At 58.2% G+C, this 22,067-nt stretch overlaps 7 protein-coding genes across 7 annotated transcripts; 2 read left to right on the top strand and 5 right to left on the bottom strand.

Annotated features, from left to right (window-relative positions):
* The first annotated feature begins 2,197 nt into the window (after window positions 1-2,197).
* On the top strand, window positions 2,198-4,771 carry THITE_2120409 (uncharacterized protein). The gene has a single exon (XM_003656002.1). It carries the CDS (start codon window positions 2,294-2,296, stop codon window positions 4,718-4,720), a length of 2,427 nt encoding a protein of 808 aa, XP_003656050.1. The 5' UTR covers window positions 2,198-2,293; the 3' UTR covers window positions 4,721-4,771.
* Window positions 4,772-5,331: 560 nt separating this feature from the next.
* Window positions 5,332-7,167, top strand: THITE_2120411 (uncharacterized protein). The gene is made up of 3 exons (XM_003656003.1): window positions 5,332-6,555; window positions 6,627-6,956; window positions 7,016-7,167. Exons 1-3 carry the CDS (start codon window positions 5,546-5,548, stop codon window positions 7,143-7,145), a joined length of 1,470 nt encoding a protein of 489 aa, XP_003656051.1. The 5' UTR covers window positions 5,332-5,545; the 3' UTR covers window positions 7,146-7,167.
* A 1,907-nt stretch (window positions 7,168-9,074) lies between these two features.
* THITE_2171119 (uncharacterized protein) lies at window positions 9,075-10,166 on the bottom strand. Its single transcript, XM_003656004.1, has 2 exons — window positions 9,861-10,166; window positions 9,075-9,732 (listed from the first exon to the last, which is right to left on the bottom strand). Exons 1-2 carry the CDS (start codon window positions 10,155-10,157, stop codon window positions 9,580-9,582), a joined length of 450 nt encoding a protein of 149 aa, XP_003656052.1. The 5' UTR covers window positions 10,158-10,166; the 3' UTR covers window positions 9,075-9,579.
* A 671-nt stretch (window positions 10,167-10,837) lies between these two features.
* On the bottom strand, window positions 10,838-11,564 carry THITE_2131298 (uncharacterized protein; the record flags this gene model as incomplete). The annotated part of the gene is made up of 2 exons (XM_003656005.1): window positions 10,838-10,865; window positions 10,945-11,564. 2 exons carry the CDS (start codon window positions 11,562-11,564, stop codon window positions 10,838-10,840), a joined length of 648 nt encoding a protein of 215 aa, XP_003656053.1.
* A 770-nt stretch (window positions 11,565-12,334) lies between these two features.
* Window positions 12,335-18,000, bottom strand: THITE_60693 (uncharacterized protein; the record flags this gene model as incomplete). The annotated part of the gene is made up of 5 exons (XM_003656006.1): window positions 12,335-12,957; window positions 13,046-13,503; window positions 13,588-14,041; window positions 14,122-14,155; window positions 16,861-18,000. 5 exons carry the CDS (start codon window positions 17,998-18,000, stop codon window positions 12,482-12,484), a joined length of 2,562 nt encoding a protein of 853 aa, XP_003656054.1. The 3' UTR covers window positions 12,335-12,481.
* A 507-nt stretch (window positions 18,001-18,507) lies between these two features.
* On the bottom strand, window positions 18,508-20,365 carry THITE_2120419 (uncharacterized protein). The gene is made up of 2 exons (XM_003656007.1): window positions 20,112-20,365; window positions 18,508-20,028 (listed from the first exon to the last, which is right to left on the bottom strand). Exons 1-2 carry the CDS (start codon window positions 20,192-20,194, stop codon window positions 18,720-18,722), a joined length of 1,392 nt encoding a protein of 463 aa, XP_003656055.1. The 5' UTR covers window positions 20,195-20,365; the 3' UTR covers window positions 18,508-18,719.
* Window positions 20,366-21,037: 672 nt separating this feature from the next.
* THITE_2120420 (uncharacterized protein) lies at window positions 21,038-21,704 on the bottom strand. Its single transcript, XM_003656008.1, has 2 exons — window positions 21,553-21,704; window positions 21,038-21,486 (listed from the first exon to the last, which is right to left on the bottom strand). Exons 1-2 carry the CDS (start codon window positions 21,669-21,671, stop codon window positions 21,381-21,383), a joined length of 225 nt encoding a protein of 74 aa, XP_003656056.1. The 5' UTR covers window positions 21,672-21,704; the 3' UTR covers window positions 21,038-21,380.
* Between the last annotated feature and the right edge of the window lie 363 nt (window positions 21,705-22,067).

Consider the following 22,067-nt stretch of genomic DNA (forward strand, 5'->3'; position numbering starts at 1 on the left):
GACCTAAATACTAGATACTAGCTATATATAGAGCAGTTTCTAATACAATGTTGGTATAAAAGCCCTCTACTATAGTAATATTCTTTAAATAGAGGTCTATAGTTCCTTTCCTCTACTCTCTATCTAGTACCCCCTTTATAATACGCTCTCCTCTTCTTAAAATAGGAAAAGTGGTAGTACCTACTTCTATATAGTTACTATCTCTAAATAGTATAAAGGTGCCTAGTACTAGGAGCTTCTTATCGTTAACGATATATAGAGCAATATAGTTGTCGAGGAGAATACTTTAAAAGAGCTAGTAGGTAATAGTAGTTAAGAATATAAGTAGGTAGTAAGCTCCTTTACTAAGGAGGCTTAGGTCGATAACAATGTAGACGATCTTATTAGGAAGAGCTAAGCTAGAGTTCCCCTACTTTATAGAGCCTAAGCTATACCACTTTTAAAAGCTCTCTTAAAGGGAATACTACTTTAGTTTATTAAGGCATTCTCTAATCTTAGTAATCTATACTTCTAAGAGCTTATAACGGCTCTTCTCTACTTTAGAGATTATCGTCTAGAGAAACTAGTAGTCAACTAGCTTCTACTTATATTTACTATTGGCTTTATAGGGGTATAAGTAGAGCTTTAAGCTATAAAAGCCTATACTATCTAAGGAACTATTGCTTTAAGCTACTCTTAGAGAGGTAAATATACTATATCTAAGCCCCTTAGAGTAGATATTGTCGATTCAAATACTAAGGCGAACGCCTAGCTTATTAAAAGTAGGAATTAGGCGTCCTTTAGCTTTAAGTGCCTCGATCTTAGAGAGCTAGTAGCGAGCCTAGTCTAGGGCGATCTAGTAGCCAACTACCTTAATAAGATATTTAGAAGCTCTAGGTCCAACAACCTCTAGGATATCGAAGCTCTTTGTATATAGGTACACTTTATTCTAAGAATAGTACTACTTATATAGATTAATATCTACTTTATAAGCTTTTTATAGGACTATTATATATTAGTAAATAGCTATATCTTCTATAAGAGCGTCGATAGGTATAAGCTACTTATAGAGCTTATAGATAAGAGCCTAGAGGCTACTAAGGCTAGTGTTCAAGATAGTGATTGAAGCGAAGCTTAAAGATGAAGCTTTGTAACAGTGGTTACATATATATAGTATATGCACTGTAGGAGCGAAGCTAAGCTTCGCTTCATTTACTAGGCAAATCCTCTAGAGTTTTTAGTGTTTCGATTGGTCGAGAGGCCTAAATCATATGACTTAGCGCAGTTTGTACAGTGCCAATTTCTCTGTAAATTACTGCGCGCTTCGCTTCACACTTATAGAGGCAGATAGTCACCGTAGGGTCTAGTATATATAGTATTAAGTAGAGGCTAGTAGACAAAGCGTATAATCTACTAGTTAATAAGTAAGTACAATTTAACCCTACTCTCCTAGATAGTAGAGATTATAAGGTAGTCTTTATATATAGCTTCGAGCTTAGTAGTAACCTCTTATTTAGTAGAAGCTTAAACTTGCTCTAGAGGAATATTTAATGCCTTAATACGCTTTTTATAAAGCTCTTTAATTGTATTTTCCTCTATAGGGACTTTCAGTTGCTTATCCTAGGGCTCGTCGAGAGTATCTAGATTATATTTATCCTAGATGCTATTACTTAGAGCTAAGATCTTAAGCTCTATAAACTACTTAGTCTAATCTACGTAGGACTAGAGTATAATAGTTAAGTTACTCTTAGTAGTCGTTATATTAAGATATAGAGTATAAGAAAAAGAGAGAGAAAAAGAGAGTTTACTATAAGTTACTTGCTATATACAATTATAGAGCGCCTAGGCTTATAACTAATATACTATAGCGAGCTACAAGGTGTAGATGCAACGGTAGGATCGTAGTAGAGCATTGGAATATAAAGAGAGAGTACGTTGTTCTAGTACAAAGGAAAGCTAAAGACTGAACAGAGCGTGGTATATATACATCTAGGAGTGGGGAAACCATGGCCAGTGCGTATACCAAGCTCTGAACCCCTTACCCCTGACGTGACAATGGTTGTTGGTTCTGGTCCAGGTAACTTCGATAAGTTGTCCGCGGTGCTTGCCTGGAGCATGTGACAGCGCGTTGAAGGTTGAACTCGGGGTTAGGGCTGACGGTTGCCCCGCCGTCCCTTGGACCCCACCAACGCGCAACCGATTCATTCGGCGCGATCTTGCCGTTGCATCTCGAGAGCTTGCTTCTCCCATTCCCCGAGTACAGTACACACGACCCCAACAGGTCCTCGACTGCGAACGGAGCAATCATGCCACCATGGCGCCCTCCCGTCAGCACACCTTCACGCTGGTTCCCAACCCGCTGGGCGTGCAGGGCCTGATGTCGCGGCCGGCCAGCGGCCCGGAGAGCAAGCCGCCGATGACGTCCAAGCAGGCCCAGAAGCTGTACAGGCAAGCCACCCGCGGGCCTCGCCTCTCCAAGGCCGAGCAGCGCCGCATCGAGCGCGAGGAGCAGGAGCGCATCCGCCGGGAGCTTGCCAAGGACAAGCAGGCTGCAAAGGCCCGCGCGCTGCGCGAGAAGAAGAAAGCCAAGGAACAGCAGGTGCTCGAGGAGAAGCGGCGCCGCGGCCTGCCGCTCGTCGACGTGCGGCCGAGCCAGGACACGATATCGAGATTTGTCCGAGGCAATGGCGCTGGGAAGAAGCGGGACGCGACGGGGACCAAGGTCGACCTGCCCACCGTCGAAGAGGAACCCGACGACATCGACCGACCGAGGACCGAGGACGGACTAGAGAAGAAGACGTCTTGCGAACAAGGTGCGACGGAAAGCCAAAGCAAGAGACAGTGCCTGGATGTGCGTGACGTGCAGGAGGGCAATAACGTTTTACTGGTTAGGGGAGTGGGATCACCGGTCCCGGCCCCGGCTCCTGCCCGGTTGATTGAACTTCCTGAGAGCGGGAAGTCTTCTGAACACGCCGATTACGTGGAAAATGAGCCGAAAATATTATCAGAGGAGGCTGAACGGCGGACGACCGCGACCGGAGTACCGGGGAACAAGGTGGAGCAGAATTCAACAACGGCAGAGACTGTGGAGTCTCAGGGCAAGACGACCTCTGGGCAAGTCAGGGCACCTGGGAATATGCCAGCGCCAGAGATCAGTAACACACATCCGGGACCTTCTTGCGGCAAGCTTGAAAACACTGTTGGGTCCGGGTCCACTAATACCCATGGACGGCCCGCCCCGGAGACGCCGGCCAGCGCTCTCTCCATCCACGCAGGACGGCAGGGCACGCCGACCCACGGCTTCACGGGTCAGTGCATCAGGGCACCAACCACAACCATTCCTCAACCGCTCACGGGCGGACTTCGTGAGCGACCAATGCCCCAGCAGACATCGGTCAGCAAGCAGATGAACACACCGCGACCGCCGCTTAACAAACCTGACCCAAAACATCCGCAACAGCCATCAGCGGCGCCTCAGTCGGCACGGAAACCACTGCAGGAGACAACCAACGCACAAAACCGAGCCACGAAGCCAGAGTCGACTACTGCAAACGCCGCTAAGGCAGCCTCGCCACGCAGACCTACTCCCATGGCTTCAAATTACAAGACCCCGCCCACCGTTCCTGCGTTCAAGCAGCCCACATCGGGATTACCAACAGGCGAACGGCAGAAACTCAGGTTTCCGCCGAGATTCCTGTCACCGCATTCTCGCCAACCGCCCGCGCGTCAGCAGGCGCAGCAGAAACGACAGGATAACTGCGAGCCCGCGGTTCCGACCAGCACCCAGCTCTTCATCGTGTCCCATATCGACCTGTTCCCGACCCCTTCTCAGGAGGCTCGGGAATTGCAAGAAGTTTCTAGGCCAGTGTCCGGACCATCCAAGCCCGCCCCGTCCGGCCCATCTACCACCATATCCGCGCCTGGGCCGCACCCGAGACGCTTTACTCGGCAAGTCGGCCAAAGCAGCGTGCCGATGGCGCCGCCTCCTCGTCCGGTCGAAAGGCAAGTTGGCCGTGTCAACCGGCCGATGGCACCGCCTCCCCGTCCGGCTGTCAAGACAGACGAGCCAATCATCCTGCCCTTCATTTCCACCCAGGACCTGGTTCTCTCTTCTCAGGAGGTTCGTGAGTTGGAGGAACCCACCCCATCGCGAAGCAGGATGCCCAAGCCTCCTCCGTTCAAAATAGACCGTCCCACAACCCAGCGTCGGCCATCACCGTTGCCGTATTCTCCCTCCCGGACTGCAGTTCACCACGCCGCCCAATCTCGTGCCAAGCACCCACCATTAGCGGACGACAAACCTCAACAACGGGCGGGCGGGCATATACAGGCAGCTCCAAAGCACCATGCCGCTGCTGGGGACCGGAGTGGACCGGCGAACGACGGCCCACTTCCGAAACCCTTGGGGTCTGGTGCTGCTGCACCACAGCAAGCGGCAGAGCCTGCCGAGGCGCTACGCCGTTCGCCGGGTGAGAAACCCCGGTTCTTCGGCTCAAGTGGCGAAGGCGTACAGGTGTTGCTGGCTATCAACCGCAGCCGCCAGACATATGAAGAAGAGGAGAGAAAGCGTGTTGCCGAACGGGAAGCCCAGGCTTCCCGTCAAGACCACCAGCCTGGTCATCAGAGTTTGGCTAGCCAGCGCAGAGGAGCTGTCGCTGCGTCCCAGGAGACCGACTACGGCGACCTCGAGCTTGACACGGCAGATTTGGACGATCTGGACCCTACTCTCCTGGCGGCTTGAAGCTCAAGGAGCCGGGGTTCGGGCTCGAAAACGACTTACGAAGTGGGGCCTAGGCCGCATTAGTATACACAACCAACCGTTGTACCTATCACAATGGGACCCTTAGCCGCGCAGCTGTTGGAGCAAGCACGGCAAACAAAGGCTCATAATCAGCGACAAAGGAGTAGGGGCACATGGAGACAGCTGCAGACATACACAGCATACACACCCTAGCATTCCAGCCATATCGGACCCGGGGCGACGCAGTTGGGGCGGGCTGGTGTGACCGCCCCGAGAGTGCCTCGCACACCAACTGGGTGCTGAGTGCGTGCCCAGCTGACGAGAAGTTTTGGGGCGCCAAGGCGGGTGATTGGGCACCGTTTTGACCCACAAACGGCCGCTCGCGCAGCTGCGCATGGCAGCTGTGGTCCGAAGGACCCCTGTTGTTGTGCTGGCCTCACGGCCCCTCTTGGGCAAGAATTCAGGGCGGCCGGCGAGGGCGCCAAAATGCTGTTTGTCCTCCCGGGTCGTGTCCGCCCCAATCACCACAAAGCGTCAGCCCCGGTTTTGGCGGCCTGCGGTGGCACCAGACTCGTTCATCCCGTCCATCCATCCAACCGACTGAGCATGAGTGGCACATTTCCCAGCGTGTGACATCTCAGGGCACCTCCTTGATACGTGCGTATCTGCAGGTGATGGGTATGTAAGGAACACACGGATTAGCCTCTGCCCCCACATTTTAGCTCTGCCCCTGTCACCACCAGCAACGTCGCGCTTTTTCTCATGGGCAGGCACCTCAAAGTCCACCAAAAACGTAAATGAGAACCGAAAGTCAGAGGCACCAAGATGAGCCGCTTTGACCGTCACCGTTCTAGTTATGACTACTACTACTACGCCGGCGCCGGCGCCGGCACCAGCCACTGGGAGACCAGGAGCTTCATCGACGTCGACGACCGCGGCGACGACAACCGCTACGCGCGCATCGCCCTCAAGCCCGGACGCCGGCCCTCAGCCAGCGTGAGCGTCATCGACGACGGCACCTTCGACAGCCGCCGTGCCCGGCCCAGACCGTCCCGGGAGCGCGACCGGGACCGCGACAGGGACAGGGACAGGGATAGAGACCACCACCACCAGCAGCACGGCAGCATCCTCCTCCGGCCGGGCTGCACCGTGCCCCTCCGGACGGACCGCGCCCACCGCGCCCACCGCGACTCCCTGACCCAGGCCCTCAAGCAGCGCCTGAACCTGGACACTGATAGGGACGCCGCCGGTCCGGGACCGGGCATGGACTATTACTACGCGCCGCCTTGTCCTCCTCCGCCTCCTCCCCCTCCTCCTCCGTCGTCGCTGCCGCGCGCGCGCTCCCTCTCGCTGTCGCGCCTGTCGGGCGGGTACTCTTCTTCCACCGAGGAGGAGGAGGATGATGAGGACGGGGCAGGCCGGAGGTGGGATTCTGCTGCTGCTGCGACTGCTGCTGCTGCTGCTGTTGTCCCGCCTGGGCCGGCGCAGGACGGGTATTACCGCCCCGCGGCGCGGGTCGGGTTGTCGACCAGTCCGCTCGGGCCGCTGGAGGCCGGGGGCGGGTGGTTGCGCTCGAGGGAGGGGTCGCGGGAGAGGGGGAGGGGGTGGGAGTATGGGACGGGGATCCCCGGGCCGTATGTGGACGATGTCGGCGGGGAGGGTGAGGCGATGTTTGGCGAGGGGCTGGGGCGAGTGCAGGATTTGCGGACTCGGCTTGGTGGTCGGGTGCCCCGGCCGAAGGTGGCCTCGACGCGGAAGGCGAGGAGCGCGAGCTTTGAGCGGCATGCCCGGAAGGGGGCGAGTCCCGACGCCGGCTCGGGGGCAAGGGCTGTCTCGTGAGTGATTGATTACGGAAATGGGCAGCGGGCCTGCTGGGATGACATGTGTGTGTGTCTGACAAGACTAGGAATCCGCCCCGGGCCGCCAGGCCGCAGTACGACCAGGTGCACGCCCTGATCCTGACGTGGTCGTTCCACGACCTCCGGACCGAGGACTACACGGCGCCGCCCGCGGCCGACTACGTCTCGCTCGAGGAGGAGACGGTCCGGCTGCGCCACACGCTCGAGGGCTACGGCTGGGCGGCGCACGAGTTCCTGATCCCCATGCACCGGTCCGTCGAGAGCCTCAAGGCCAAGCTGAAGCAGTTCTGCCGCCTCGCGGCCGACGACACGCTGTTGATCATCTACTACCACGGCCACGGCGCACTGGACGACGACAACGAGCTCGTCTTCAGCAGGTGGGGAGCCCGGCCCTTGCAGCTATTCCCGTTCTCCTCCCGCGCTAACCACACCCTAGCCACGACCACCCGGAGAATCCGGAATGGTCGAAAGCGGCCGCCGCCGAGCTCTACGCGGCGCTCCTCAGCGGCGACGCCTGCGGGACCCACGGCCGCCGCGACAGATACCAGGAGCTGTTGAAGAAATAGTTAGTAGTTACTTTCCTCTGCCTCCCACCCCTCTCTTCCTTTCCCTCAACTACGCAACCCCCGACGCTGACCATCCTTTTCTTCCCTCACAGCGAACGCTACCAGCCGGTCGCCAGCGTCCGGTGGGACGCGATCCGGGGCACGGTGCTGTCGGCGCCGTGCGACGTGCTGCTCGTACTCGACTGCTGCGCCGCCGGCGCCGCCAACCTGCGCCACGTCGACTGGCGCCCCCCGCCCGGCACCGAGCGCTACACCAAGCACCTCTTCGCCGCCTGCGGCTTCGAGTCGAGCACCAGCGACGGCATGACCGCCGCGCTGTGCGAGGTGCTGCACGAGCAGCTGCCTCCAGCGCCGGCGGGAACGGCGGCGGGGGCCGCGGCGCCGACACGGTCGCGGTCGCGGTCGCGGTCACGGTCGGCAGGGTCTGGTAAAATCGGTGATCGGAATGGTGCTGCAGTCCCAGGGGCAGCAGCAGCAGCAGGAGCAGGAGCAACAGGAGGAGGAGGAGGAGCAGCCAGCAGCCAGTGCCTCACCACCAAGCGGCTGCACCAGCTGATGGAGGACAAGCTGCAGAAGCGCGGGGTCGGGTCGCAGCCCATCTTCAAGCAGCTGCTGCCGCAGGACCCGGAGCAGTACATCACGTTGCCGAACCTGCGGGAGCGGCGCGCCAGGGCGTCGCCGGAGAGGCGCGGGAGGAGGGGGTATATCCTGGCTTGAGGGGGTGGGGCCTTGTAGCATGGATGTAGAAGGAAGGAGGTTGGTTATGAAGAGATTTGGAGAGCGGGGGGCTACCGAGAACGACCCGTAAGACCTGTCTCTGAATGCCAAAGGACGACCAGATGCGACGGGCCTCACCACCGCGATGATGCCCTCCATGCCCATCACTCCGTGGTTCGAGATATGTTGTTGATCCCCTCCCCCTTCCCCCCACACACCCTGCCCCTTACTCTCCTGATCTTGCCTGCAACTCACACGCTCTGAGACGACCGTGTCGAAGTCCAACGAGCGACGGCAGACCACGGCAAGCCATGCATCCATTCCAGAGGGGAAGCACAACGGGATATAATACAGGTAGGTATTTCTCGTCTCTGAATCCACGACTCCGCACAGCCCGGAAACCGTCAGCAGCAACATCCCGACGCCGCCGCAGTACAGTGCATGACGGAAAGCTCCATATGACAAGCATGACAGCCTGTACATACAAACATTACAGTATGTACATACCAATGCGCTCTCCCGTCCTCCTCCGCTGTTCCGTTATCATCCCAGCCCTGGACGAGAGATCAAGTTCAAGACGCCAGCGCGCCGCGAAGAAAAAACCGCCCTCCACAGACTCAGTGACATGATATAGTCACGGAAGATGGAAGCAAAGCCAACCCTTTCCTCAGGAAGGTGAGCACAACAGGGCAGGGCGGATGGCAGAGGCCAAAGGCCAAAGCCACTCAGGAGAAGACAAGAGACAAGCGTATGCATGTACACAAGGCCCGGCCGAAACCCGGAAAAAGTAACAACAACACACGACAGAACCGACCGTTCTCCCCACGCCCGACCCAACCCAACCCAACCCGACCCATGCTCAATCAGAAACATCTCATCTTCTATCCTCGCTTGCTCGCCTCTTTTGCTGCTCCGCGCCATGCTGAGCCGTCCACCCAGCCACCCAAAACGTGGGTGTTGCCACCCAGCAACCCAAAACGCGGTTGTTGCGGACGCCATCGCCATCGCCATCGCCATCGCCATCGCTATGGCCATGGCCAAATAAATGCATCCATCCATCCCCCCCGGCCCTCCATCCCTCGCCTGACCTGTTCAGGGAGCAGACGCCAGCTGACTGAGGGGACGCGCGACCACCCACCCAAACGCCGAGCCATGCAGCGACAAGGGCATTCAGTGAGCCATGGTGAACTGCCGGAAGGAAGGAAACAAGCTAGAAAAAGAAACGTGGGTGATGCAATTGGCGGTTTGTCGCAGAATAACACCCCAACCAACCCGCCTGCCGCCGGACCCGGCCTTCGCTGCTCGGTAGATTAGGTAGGTAGGTACACAGCAGGATGTGGGATGCCGCCCTGGTCCGCCATACCTTCCTCCCTTCCTTCCTTCATCCCGCTTGCCCGCTTGCCCGCTGGGTTGGCCCGCTGGGTTGGACCAAAGGCAACCGCGCGCTCAAACACCATGTACACAGCACGCTGGGCCCGGATCCGCTATCGCGCCGGGGGAAAGATAACCAGCAGAGAAAAATAAGAGAAAAGAAAAGAAAAGACGGCCCAGTGCAGTGCATCCCAGCGACGAAGGCCTTCGCCAAGCCTTGAAGACGCACGTAGGCGAGCCGAGGTATAAAACCCGCAGGCGGAGAGGCGACCAACCGGCGGATACAACAAAACAATATACATCCGGCATTAAGGCAGAAGAAGCCTGCAACGAAGAAGGAGGGCCATCAGACGAACAGGCCGACCCAGTTCAGCTTGTTGTTGGCCTCGGCTGAGCACCCATCGACGGCGCACAGGACGCGGCGGTCGTCGCGGCGGAAGGGCGTCGTCGCGCTCTTGGAGCGGCTCTTGCGGTTCTCGAAGCAGTCCTTGCAGTAGACCTGTGTGGGCGGGGAGGAGGGAATGGGCATTGGTCAGCGACCCTGAAGCAGGAGAAAGAAAACGGAGCGTACGTGACTATCACAGACACTGCCGAATAGGAAAGAAAAAAGAGAGAAAGGAAACTCACATGTCCGCACTCCTTGAGCGCCCAGAAGTGGTGCTCCTCTTGGTCCTTCCTCGTCCGCGGCTTCTTCGCCGGCGGGGCCGCGCCATCCTCGGCGCCCGCGTCCGGGTCGTACTTCAGCTCCTGCTCGCAGCCGGGGCAGACGACCACGTCCCCGTCGCCGCCCGTGTTGCGCGTGAAGCCCTCGCGGGCGGGCGGCGGCGGCACGTGGTCGGGCTTGGGCGAGCCGCCGCCGCCGGCGTTGTGGCCGTTGCCGCCGTAGTTGAGGTTGGGCGCGTTGCCGGCGAGCGGGTTGTCCATGTTGAGGCCGCGGCCGCCGATGATCTGGACCTCGAATTCGGCGTGCGGGTTGGGAAGCCGTGCGAAGCGATGGATGAAGCCCAGGCCGGGGATCGCCCTCCTAACCAAGCCGGCGAAGCCTGCAAAACTCGCGCGCAGTTCTTCGTGCTCATCAAGGTCGATGGGCTGGTCGCGGGACATCGCAGGCTGCGGTGGCCGACGAGGATGGTGATGATGGTGGTGATGATGATGGCGGTGGTGGTTGTTGTTTTGGTGATTGCGCGGAGGGAAGATGCGATGAGGAAGCGGCTGCGGAAGCGGTTGCGGAAGCGGCGGCGGCGAGGCGGGCGAATCATCGCCTGTCAGGTCAATAAAGTTCGGATTGTTCAATGAATTGTTGCCGAGAAGGCTGCCGTCGCTGCGCGAAAGAGAAGGAGTGCGCGGGTTGAGGGACAGTTGCCGGCGCGCGTGCCTTCCAGGATTTTGCGGCGCGTTTGACGCGTTCGATGGACGAGGCCGATGCAGCGCGGCGGCCCTAGGCTCCTCGGGTGAGTCTGGCTCGCCAGTCAGGTCAATAACCTCTAGCTGCGCCGGCTGCGGCGGCCGATGGCGACGCATCGGCGCCCGGGGCGCCGACTCGACTTCGACTTCGACCAGCTCATCTAGCATCGCGTTGCTGTTCCGGCGACCTGTATTCCCGGTCACCCGTCCGCGCGCCCGACCGGTATTCTGCGGCGAATTGAAGAAAGGTTGCCGGAAATTCTGCTGCTGATTCTCCCTTATTCTGCCCACCGAGCGCTCAGCATACCGCTCTTGCCCGGGAGAACGCAATGACTGGCGTCGGCGGGACTCCATTTCCGGCATGGCGCCAAGCCCCAAGCTTGACAGGATAGTGTCGATGGGCGGGAGGATGTTCGCAGGCGGGCTGTCAGGGCGCGAGCCTGGCGGAAATGCGGAGCGTGTTGGTTGGTGGCGAGGTTGAAATCCTGTGAAAAGCTCGGCAACGCTGCGGCGGTCTGGCAGGTGGGGTCGGGGAGAAGGTTGATCGTCGTTGTCATCGAAGCCGCCCTCGAGATCCCGGAAGCCTTCGCCTTCCCGATCCTCGTCCTCCTGGAGCACTTCGTTCTCGCCGTCAAACATGAACTCGATCTCGCCGCCGCCGTACTCGGAGCCTGAGTGCTCGTGGTACTCGTCCGAGTGATGATCTTCGTTTTCTTCCCAGTCGTGTCCGCCGTGTTCGTCGTAGTCCTCATAGTCGCCGTACTCGTCTTCAGCTCCCTCGTCCGAAAGATCCATGCTTTCGTCATCACGGTCGAGCGGGTCCGGCGACCCTTCAGAAGGCCAGCTCGAGAATTCGTCGTCGCTCAGCGAAGAGTCGAAAGCATTGGACGGCAGGTCGTCCAGATCGACACCGTCGAAGACCTCCATCTAGTTTCCGTCTCGCCGGTACTGAACTGAACACAGCGGCTGCTTATTGCCAACAAGCCTGGCGGCGCATGCTACAACCCCGCCAGTCGGGTGCGAAGGTGATGGATGTATTATAGGAAAACGGAGAAGGCGACCGCCTGATATTTTTTTTTCCCCCGGCACGCCTCGCGTCAACGGCGAGCGCACGACGCAAGCGGCACTGTTGATGCGTGGTTCAGTGGCTGTTCGATGTTATGCCTGTCGGAACGACGCAACTTGAACGCGCGGGAGGGTGGGGGGTTCGGATCAAGCGACCGGCGGCTGCAATGCGCGTTGCTGCCTAGAAAGTGGACAATAGGGCAGCTGTTCGGTTCGGGTAGGGGAGGGCCGCGTGGCGCGTCTGCTGGCGCCGGGAGGTGGTGAAGAGCGAAGTTTGTCGGTTTGGCGAGGCGACTCGGAGTCCTCTGTCCTCGGACGTTTGTCATTGTCGGGAGTCGCCGCTTTCGCCCTGGCCTGGCGAATCGCCCACTCAGGTTCGAGGGTTGAAACAAACGCCGACGGCTCACGTCAAAATTGCCCCCACTCTGCTAGTGAGCCCCACTTACTAGTAGGCAGCTGCCCCTAGCTGACTCAGCCGCCAAGGGTGCGCTGTCGGTTGCGTCTGTCAGTGATTGCTTCCTCCATTCTGCCTGCTGCTGGCAGCCAGATCCGGCAGCAGCGCACTGCCCAGGTGGGCTTACGCAGTACCAGTTTGTCCACCTCAGGTATGTTGTGATGTTTTTGCCTCATCTGCCTGTCCCAAAGATGTCCATTGCAGGTATCACAACCATTTTTTAGTGCCAGAAAAACAACAGAAACATCGAAGGCACCCAGGTCCCTAGGCAGGTACTTATGATACAGATTACACGCCGCCCCCGCCCGGATTCTCCCACTCCTCGTTATTCCTTGGGCAGCCCCAGCACCGACACCACGCCCTCCTTGCTCACCGTGACGAGCGACTTGGCCTCGGCACCCCACCGGAGCGCCGTGGCGGGCGTGCTGGTCCGGAGCGGCTCGGACCAAGCCTTGGCGCTCTTGAGGTACATCTGCACCGTGACGCCCGTCGACCCCGCCGTGGCCAGGTACTGGCCCGTGTAGTCCCACGCCAGCGCCTGCGCGTCGCCCGTCTGCAGCTCCTTGACCTGCGCCGCCGGCCCCGACTTCCGCAGGTCGAAGATGCTGGTGGTCGACTGGCCCTTGCCCGCCGCCGCGAACCAGTAGCCGTTCTCGGAGAAGACAATCGTCTGCACGGCCGTCCCGAGGGGGAAGCTTTCCGCCTGCTCGCCCGTGTCGGTCTTGAAGATCTTGATGTCCCCTGACTGCGTGCCGGCGCCGAAGAGGTTGCCATCGGGGTGGAATGCGCAGGTCGTGAGCGCTGCGTGGGTGGGGGAAGGATTGGTTAGCAGATGAAGAAGCCCGGCAGGCAGAGGCCGGTCGCAGAGCGGGGAAAGGAAAGTACATACCAGCATCGGTGTATCCCCGCGAGACCTTCTCCAAGGAGTCGAGGTCGTAGAAGACGAAGCTCTTATCCACGCCAACAGACGCGAGAATGCGCCCGCCCGGGTGTACGGCCAGGCCCGTCACAGCGCCCGCATGCACCTGGAAGGAGGCCGCCTCGCTGCCGCTGTCAAACACCTTGACAGACCCCTTGGACGTCGCCAGGATGACCTTGCTCCCGGTCCACACCGTGGCCGTGACCGGCTCGCCGATGTCCAGCGTCCTCTCCACCTTGTTTGCCTGGATCGCGTAGATGTCTGCCTTGCCGTCCAAGCCACCAATCGCCGCATAGTCGGACTCGACGTCGAGGGACGAGGCCTGCGCCACGTTCAGATCCGTGTAGGCCACCTGCTGCAGAGCGGCCACCTCGTCCGGACTGGCCCAGCCCTGGGGGACGGGGCGCTTCTTGCGGCCCTTCATTAATCTGCGAGACTGTGTCAGCGGCTGATGATGATGGTCCAGCGGCGCATCGCGCGACATGCACACAAGCAGAAATAGCACCACGTACTGTTGTTGCAGCTCCTGCACGTGCGCCACCAAGCTCTCGGGCAGGCTCTCGTTGTCGACGGCCATGGCGTCGCCGTTGGCGGCGGCGGCGGCGCGGGCAGCCGCCGGCGCAACGGTGAGCCTGGACAGGGCGTCGCGGGCCTCGTCGCGCTCCTTGGTCAGGCGCGCGATGACGCGCACGGCCGCGTCATGCTGGTAGAGCGCCGTGGCGAGCTCCTCCCTCGTCCGCGCCAGCTGCTCCCGCGTGTTGTACGTCTCCAGCACCAGCGCGTCCCACTCGTCCTGGAAGGCCTTGAGCAGCGACGGGAGCGACGTGAAGTTTGGCGGCCGCGGCCGCACCACGCGGCTGGTCTTGAGGGGCAGGAGGTCTTCGGGGTCGAGTTCTTCGTCGGTGCCGGGCTCCTTGCCGTTCTCCTCGATGTACTTCAGGATCAGGCGCTTCTCGAACACGGTGCCTAGAAAATGGGACGGTCAGCTGGATGGGTGCTTCGCCGCGGCAGGCCATCCATGTGCACGGATTGCGATTGCGACGCACCCGTCTTCTTGGACACCACAGGCTCTTCGGGAACCTCGCCGGAAACTATGAAGTAACCATCGTCAGCACAATCCCAGTTTTCTGTTTCTTTGTCTTTTTTTTCTTTCTTCTTTTCTCTGGCAACAAAGCAGGCAAGGCCATCTACTTACGTGCGCACAGCATCTTGGATGTCGCGTGCCGGCCGCTCTGAACGCTGTTGGGATGGATCGAGTGTTCTTGTTTGGCAATGGTTGCTTTCAAGCTCCCTAACTTTTTGGAAGGCTGCAGCGGCAGCCTTGTCGCGCTGCCGAAGCCCGTGCACCGAGTTGGTAATGCACACCTTAGGTTAAGGGTTAGGGTTAAATCGCAGGGGATTATCCGCATTTAACAGGACCTGATGAGGTTATGTTCGGAAGACCGGTTATAGCAAGCGTCATGGTGGTCTTGGGTTTAATTGTCAGATTTACCTCTTGAGTGCTTTCAAGCCACCTCTGTCTCGAAGAAGCCATCGACATGTGAGATAGTCCATGCCCAACTCGAAATGAAGGACGGGACAACATTCCCTGCTCGCCCCGCGAAGCTCTGCAAAATCAATCAGTACAATCCGGCCGCTGCCGTCCATCATGATGTTTCTGGGAGTTACATCCTAGTGGCAGAATCCAGCCGAGAGGCGCTGCAGAAGGACGTGTTGAACTATCGTGCTGTCGACACCGTAGCTCCCTCGTAGCTCCCTCGTTTTCGAGCTTGGTCAACGCTTTCATCATGTAGCCACACATTCATCCACGTCGACAATGGGCTGCGTATCGATCTATGCCAGCGCCGGGCCCGGCCCAGCGAGTATTGTTTCTACCACATTTCCCTCCCCCTCCCCCTTTTAATCATAGAGACAAAGATGGGTCACGCCATCCCGGGCCATCAGCTCGCGCAGACTGAAGCCCGGCGACCCGACCGCAGGCTCCCTCTTCGTAAGTCGGGTCTACTCGGCCCGCCTCTCAATCATCATGTCGTCCAGCGATTTACGGCAGACAATCAGCTTCGTCTCGGCCGGCAAGGGCGCGCCGTCGCCATCCACCGTTCCTAGCGCGCCGAGGATGTTGCTCCGTAGGCCTACAAGCCATATCACAGCCCGCCCGCTGCCGAACCATGGGCGGTAATCTCCTCCAACGCAACTCCATATACTATGAGCCTGAGTCGCTTGATGAGGAAGAGGCGACTGCGTGCCGACTTGACGGGGGCTTTGCGGGCCTTGGAGGCTGGTTCTCTAGCGGAGCTTGTTGCAGCAGGATATGTGCCGACCCCGGCCCTTTCTCATAGAGTGCTGCACGCCAGCAGTACCCGCGGGGAGCGACGATGTCGGACAAGTCCACGAGCACTCCGCTTTTCCAGTTCCTTACAAGGGGCGAGGAGGTGCGGCTGAAGCCGGCAAGCCAAAAGAAGTCCATGGCTTTCTGCATCGTGTCCGGGTCGTTCTCGCCTTCCTCGACATACTCGTAGAGAATGGCGATGTATTCCTGGTCAGGTGCTAGGTGACGTTTGATCTTCCTATCCACGTGAACCAGGGGCGGCCGGACCGACCGGTGCAGTTCCCGGAACGCACTACCATGAATGGTCAGCCAGCCGTAGCATTTCTTCATGCGCGGCATGGTCGATATTTGGCAGAGGCCTGGGGGCGTGACTGAGCTGCCGTCGGCCGGCGATGGCTGCTGCTTCAGACGTGCCTCGTCCGAAAAGGCGGCGAGATTGGCAACCGCGTCGTCCCGGGTAGTCGGCTTGGCGTTGACCAAGATGGGGCGACCGGCCGCATTCGCCTGCTCCACCGCGGTTTGCATCATCTGGAGGAGGGCAGCATTCTGGCATTCTCGCTGCGGGGCGTAGTAGGTGGGAAAGTCGACGGGCTCGGCGTCCCAGAACTAGCGGGAGACGCAACACGCAAGCGGTGGTTAATCAACAATGAGCCAAGGCAAAGCTTCTTCTGGGCCAGGAAGCACTGATCACCACCACCCACTTACCACCTTCAGCGCAAAAGGTCCCTGATGAGGCTCCTGGGCCCCGAAACGGACCTTCCAGACGTAGCCATCCAGGCCGCCGCCCAAACGGGCTTCAAAGACCATGCTGTCCTGGTCGAAAGGGCAGCGGCGCAACCGGGGCATCTCAAAGTCTGCGGCAGTCGTCTTGGGCGGCCCAACCATTGGCGCGTCGTCGCGGAAGGGTATCCGTGCCGCGTCCAGCCACGGCCGCCGGCGTCGCTCTCTACGCTGCACGGCCTTCTGTGCCTCGACGTGGTCTGAATAACTTGAGTCCAATTTCGGCGGCATGATGGGAGAACGAGGAGAACGAGGAGAACGAGGAGAACGAGGAGAACGAGGGAGGCGAAGCAAGACAGTGAGCTCGGGGGGGGGAAGAGCAAGCGCGAGGCCCGGCCGTTCCGTCTCTCGATAAATATTTCAGGAGATGTGACTGAAGCAAGCTGCGGGTGCCGCAAACAGGTGCATTGCAGCGTCAAGAAGGGACTTTTACCCCTGCCCAAACCAATCAATAACCTTGGAAATGTCCAATGCATTCATTACATTCACTCGAGCACAAACACAAAACATCACTTCCACACCGACTTTTGTTGGGTATGGGCAGCTCGAGAGCCACTGATGACGGCCAAAAACGGGGATTTCGACGTATAGATAGTTCAAATTCTCTTTCCTTGCTAGGTTCCGTCACTCGGCTTAGACATTGGGAACAATATCCGAATTCTCACCCCGATCACACAGATATCCTCCCGCTCATCACCACGACGGCCGTGCCAGCGAGATAGACCTCCTGGATCCCGACCTCCCCTGACTCTTGGTCCACCCGCGCAACCGTGTCGACAGTGATCTCACTCGGCCTCCCCATTTCGACGCCTTGCGTGATCACAAACCGCGCGCCCAAGTCGCCCCCGCGACTCTGACCGCCGCCACCGGCAGCAATGGTCAGGTAACTCGCCAGCGCGCACGCCGCGCTGCCCGTGGCGGGGTCCTCGAATCCCAACTCCACCATCCTGGTGCGCAGCGCAACCTTTCTTTGCGTCCTCGCATCCCCACCGACCCCCTCAGCCACAGCCGGACCTCCCCCTTCTTCTTCTTTTCCTTTCCTCTCCTGCTCCTCCTCCAGGACGACGTAGTAATAGCGCGACACAAACCCGCCCCGCCACTCCCCCTGGTCGAGCAGCTCGGGCACCAGCCCAAAGTCGATGCGGTTCCCCGCCGCGACGCGCGCGAGGTGGTCCAGGCTCGGCAGGCGCACGAGCAGGAAGGCCATGCCGCGGACGATGCTGACGATGGGGGCGGCCAGCTCGGCGGCGCGCACGGCCGGGCCGCGCGACAGCCCGCGCTCCACGGCCGCCGCCGCGTCGGGAGCCCGGGACGCCAGCGCCCCGAGCACGCCGCCGAGCGTGTTGCCGTGGACGCGCACCGCGTGCGGCACGGCGGCGCGCACGAGCGCGCCCGCTCCCGCGGCGCCGCCGGCTGCATCGGGCGCGACGCGGATCGGCCCGGCTCCCGTGCGCAGCGTGGCCGACGCGCCGTCGCCGTCGCCGTCGCCGCGGCGCCAGCCGAGGTGGTGCAGCACCAGGTAGGCCGCGCCGACGGTCGGGTGGCCGGCGAATGGCAGCTCCGACTCGACGGTGTGGATGTTGATGTCGATCTCTCTCGCGCCGGCGGGCTCGCTGCCGTCGTCGTCGGGCGCGTGATGCAGGAACACCGTCTCGGAGAGGTTGAACTCGCGCGCGATCCGCTGCCTGGCCTGCTGCGTGAGGCGCGCCCGGAGACGCGCCGGCACCAGGACGACCGCCAGCGGGTTGCCCTGGAAGCGGACGTCGGTGAAGACGTCGAGCGTGACGAAGTCGAGCTGCAGTGTCTCGTCGGCCATGGTGGGACAGGTCAGGTCTGCAATGAATGGCAGTCAAAGCTAGTAGTGCACCGACAATTGTTGCTAGAACGAGGCGAGCGAAGCGGGCTGGTTTCGGACGAGTGCTCACTAAAGCCCACTTCACACCAGCATTCTGAGTCATGACGAACGCGGACGAGAGCGAAGAAGTGGGGTTGCCCTCGCCAGCGAAAGGCGTAAATGACATTTGCAGCTCCCGGGGTAGGGCCTTTGTAACGATACAATGCATTTACTTCCGTAGAGTTCCAGGTTGCCTGCCTCTCCTCTGGCAGCTTGCTTCAATCGAGCTTCTTGGTTTAGTTGATTTATCACAGCCCGCCCTGCGCTTACTCTGCACGAGTTCTCACTCATCTCGTTTCTCTCATTCTCCCCTTACGCCACAGATACCGCCGAGACGCTGGTTTCCAGGTCCACTGCGCGGATTGGGTTCTGTTCATCGCGAAGCAAGAGGTGATATAGTATATATAGTACTCCTGCTTATGACTGGCAGGTAAGTACCTGAAATATCAGCGAACTCTGCACAAGCGCAGAGAAGCATGATGGAAGTTGATCTGCGCTTTCGGACGACTGACAGACCCCCTTGGTAACTGGCTATTCTTGGCGCTTGACACGAGTAATATGAAAGGGAAAGCAACACGAAGCACAAGGGGCAGAATCAAGTTCTGAGTGGTCTTGCTGCTGAGACGCAGACCCTCCGCAGTTTACTCTTGTTCTAGCTGGATAGATGCCAACAACTTCCTTACTTCTTCCACGAGATTCTCCCGCGGAACGAGTTGTCCTTTATCCTTCGATGCTGCGTTCTTATCTCCACCATGAAGCTGCTTCACCCGGACCTGGCCGGCATCCAACTCTTCCTGGCCCAGCATGACGGCAACAGGCACCCCCTCGGAGGCATTGAACTGCTGCAGCGGCTTCGGCTTGACCTTCGCAGCGAACTCAGCCCGTATTCCCGCCGCCCACAGCTGGCGAGCTACACGCATGCGCTCGAGCAGGAGCCCGTCGAACTCCTTTCCGCCGAACGCCATAATGTACACTTCAGCCTGGTTCGTCAGGTCGGAGCCGCTCTTCTTCTTGCGCCGGGCGTCGAGGAGGGTAAAGATTCGATCCACCCCGAAGGAAATCCCCACGCACGGTAAAGGTCTTCGCCCGTACATTCCGACGAGCTCATCATATCGACCCCCAGCAGCAATACTGCCGACTTGCAGAGTTGCTGGGTTGGCCGGGTCTGGGAGGACGACTACCTCGTAAATCAGGCCGGTGTAGTAATCCAGACCTCTTGCGAGCGACAGATCGAAGGAGACTTTGTCAACGACGTTCATGGCCTCCAGATAGGACGCCAACAGCTCCATGTCTGCAAGACCCTCCATCAAGAACTTGTTCGCGCCCAGTTCTGAATCCAATCGCAGGTTGTCAAGCATCTCGCGCATGCTGCCGCTGCGTCGAACGTAGGTACCCACGCGGTCAGCAACCTCCTCCGAAAGCCCTTTGTCCAGCAATTCCTTCCTGACCTCATCCCACGGCGCTTTGTCCAGCTTGTCCACGGCGGAGCTGGTGGTGCGTATCTTGTCCTTCGGGACGCCGGCCACCTCGAACATGCCATCGAGGATCTTTCGATGGTTCAGCTTGACCGTCACGCCAATTTGAAAGGCCTCGAAAACCTCAGCGATGATGCATAGGATCTCGGCGTCGGGGATCATGGGGTCGAACACGCCAGCGATGTCGAAGTCGCACTGGTAAAACTCCCGCAAGCGGCCGCGGGAGATGGCGGGCTGGTCGCGGCGGTATACCTTGGCGATCTGGTAGCGCTTGATATGCTGAACATCGCTACGCATCGAGAGCCAGCGGGCAAACGGAACGGTTAGGTCGTACCGCAAGGAGCATGCCTCGCCACCTTGGTCCTCGAGGTTGTAGATTAGACGAGATTCTTCGCCATATTTCTCCGAGAGAACACTTCGCAGCTCGAAAACGGGAGTATCTAGAGGAACTCCGCCGTGACGCTCAAGGACTGTACTAATCGTTTTGCTGGCGCTGCGTCAGTGGAGCCAAGGGAGGTGGAGGATTCAGCATATTTGACCGTAAAATCAACTACTGACAAGATGTGATCGCGCAAGTGCAAATCTCCCCCTACCCAGTCGCGCGTTCCTTTCGGTGTCTTCAGTGACCCCTTGCTCGCCATCGTTCTTTGATCAGCATATGATTGAACCGTGAAGGGAGGTTGGCGCTAATAACAATTGCGGTTGAGGAAGGCCCAAGATGCGTCGTGTTCCTGGATGAAGTTGGGCACAAGGGGTTCCTTGCAAAGAGGGGCAGAACTTCCAGGTTGTGAGTCAAATTTTCTGGAGCGGGGTTGATCCGACCTGCTTCCAGGTTGCGCTCCTAAACCTACCCGCGGTGTCCCTTTAAAAGCGGAAACTTCGCTTACCTACCACAGTAATCCGTTGTCTCAATCCTCAACTTGCAATTGGGCGCGTCCTTAATATCAAGAAGCTCGAGATCGCGACATCTTTGTTCGCATAACCATCTAATCGAATATACACCATATATGACAAAACAACCTCAATCTTTGCAATAATGCGATCGCACTTTGAGCTATACTAGTAAAACAGGGGTCTTCTATAACAGCTAATTGCTGTTATCGTCCACTTTCCATGCCCGTTAACGGATAACAGTGCAGGGCACGTGGCAGCTTGTGTCTCTTCTTTCCACTTCCATTGGCTTACAGGCGAAATCGTCGTTTTCCCTTTCCAGTTGTTTTGTTTCCTCTTGTTCTCTATACGCGCCGGTATCCTGGGCACACGCCTGCATCGTGGGCCACGCTCCCAAATCAGCAGGTGGGCAACTACGGTATGGATGCTGTATTCAGGACACAACGCTGGCACTAGGGGCATACCGTGGACACAATGTAGGCACCAGGGGCACCGGGGACACCGGGAGCACAACGCGGGATAGTTTCAATAAGCTTGTAAAATTTTCTGAAAGTACCTATAAGTTCAGCAAAGTAAGCTGAAGTCAGTCTCTAGGCAGCTTAAACTTAACACCAATGGGACTAGCCACATTGAACGTCCATCGCATTAAGTGTTGCAAACAACGGGCATCACGCCAAGCACAACACTCAAATATCTCAAAGAAAACTGAAACATAGCTGCAGCAAAGCACATATCAATGAAGACAGTTGCGATTACAAGGGCAAACAGAACCAAAACGACGACAATAGACAACCACATGATCTCAACATCAACCAGAAGGAGCGTACAACACAGGAAAAGGACACCCCATGCTTTGAGCGTCAAACAGGAAGCCAGCACGCCAATCCAAAGAATCCTCTTACATCCAGTTCCCTGAAACTCATCACCAACCCGACTCTAGTACCCAAGCTCATGCAGCACATGATTTTCGATTCTTCTGATGTAGCTGTTGGAGAGGTATTCCATAATCATGTGGGTGATTTCGACCGGCAGGCGGGTGTTTCTACCCGTTGTTAGCATCAGATTAGTCTTTACCGGTATGGGCTGCACATGAAGTTGCTCAACCTACACGCCATGTACAGTCCAGTACTCCAGAAGCCACCGCCGGTAGGCAAGCCCGTAGGAAGTCGGCAGTGTATTGTTGAGGGCGTACTCGACGTTTTCGATCTTGCGAGCGTAGCGATCCATATCCACAGAGCTCGCACCTAATGCCATATAAATCAGATAATGTCAAATAATAGGACACGAGAGGATGACGGGAGGTGTACCTCGTTTCCATCTTCTCCGATGGTGCTCGTAGCCAGCCTGGAGCTCCCGGAGGTGCTCCTCCGTCCGACGCCATCTGTTGTTTATCTCACGGACTGCTGCTTCGAGCACCTCCAGCCTGGTGGGAGCCATCTCAACTCAGTTGTGACTGCGAAATTGCAGGGAAATGTTGGTCTGCAAGGTATTGGGAAGTCTGCTGGAATCTGCTTGCACAGGAAGACAAGACGGATTCTCGCCCCAAGAAGATCTATTTATCCATCAATCCATCCTGCTTCCATGGCGGCCCGGCATCGACTAACTCTCATCCTGTACAGCTTC

This window comes from Thermothielavioides terrestris, chromosome 4 (genome assembly GCF_000226115.1).
Source record: "Thermothielavioides terrestris NRRL 8126 chromosome 4, complete sequence".
NCBI classification, from domain to species: domain Eukaryota; kingdom Fungi; phylum Ascomycota; class Sordariomycetes; order Sordariales; family Chaetomiaceae; genus Thermothielavioides; species Thermothielavioides terrestris.

Bases quoted from the DNA above. Each gene is read 5' to 3' on its own strand.
- THITE_2120420 (XM_003656008.1), bottom strand. From the start codon at position 21,671: ATGGATCGCTACGCTCGCAAGATCGAAAACGTCGAGTACGCCCTCAAC. The intron at 21,487-21,552 runs GTAGGTTGAGCA...AACAACGGGTAG, and splicing joins TACTGGACTGTACATGGCGT to AAACACCCGCCTGCCGGTCG.
- THITE_2120419 (XM_003656007.1), bottom strand. From the start codon at position 20,194: ATGGCGAGCAAGGGGTCACTGAAGACACCGAAAGGAACGCGCGACTGG. The intron at 20,029-20,111 runs GTCAGTAGTTGA...CAAAACGATTAG, and splicing joins CACTTGCGCGATCACATCTT to TACAGTCCTTGAGCGTCACG.
- THITE_2171119 (XM_003656004.1), bottom strand. From the start codon at position 10,157: ATGGACAACCCGCTCGCCGGCAACGCGCCCAACCTCAACTACGGCGGC. The intron at 9,733-9,860 runs GTGAGTTTCCTT...CCGCCCACACAG, and splicing joins CGCTCAAGGAGTGCGGACAT to GTCTACTGCAAGGACTGCTT.
- THITE_2120409 (XM_003656002.1), top strand. From the start codon at position 2,294: ATGGCGCCCTCCCGTCAGCACACCTTCACGCTGGTTCCCAACCCGCTG.
- THITE_2120411 (XM_003656003.1), top strand. From the start codon at position 5,546: ATGAGCCGCTTTGACCGTCACCGTTCTAGTTATGACTACTACTACTAC. The intron at 6,556-6,626 runs GTGAGTGATTGA...TGACAAGACTAG, and splicing joins TCGGGGGCAAGGGCTGTCTC to GAATCCGCCCCGGGCCGCCA. The intron at 6,957-7,015 runs GTGGGGAGCCCG...ACCACACCCTAG, and splicing joins AACGAGCTCGTCTTCAGCAG to CCACGACCACCCGGAGAATC.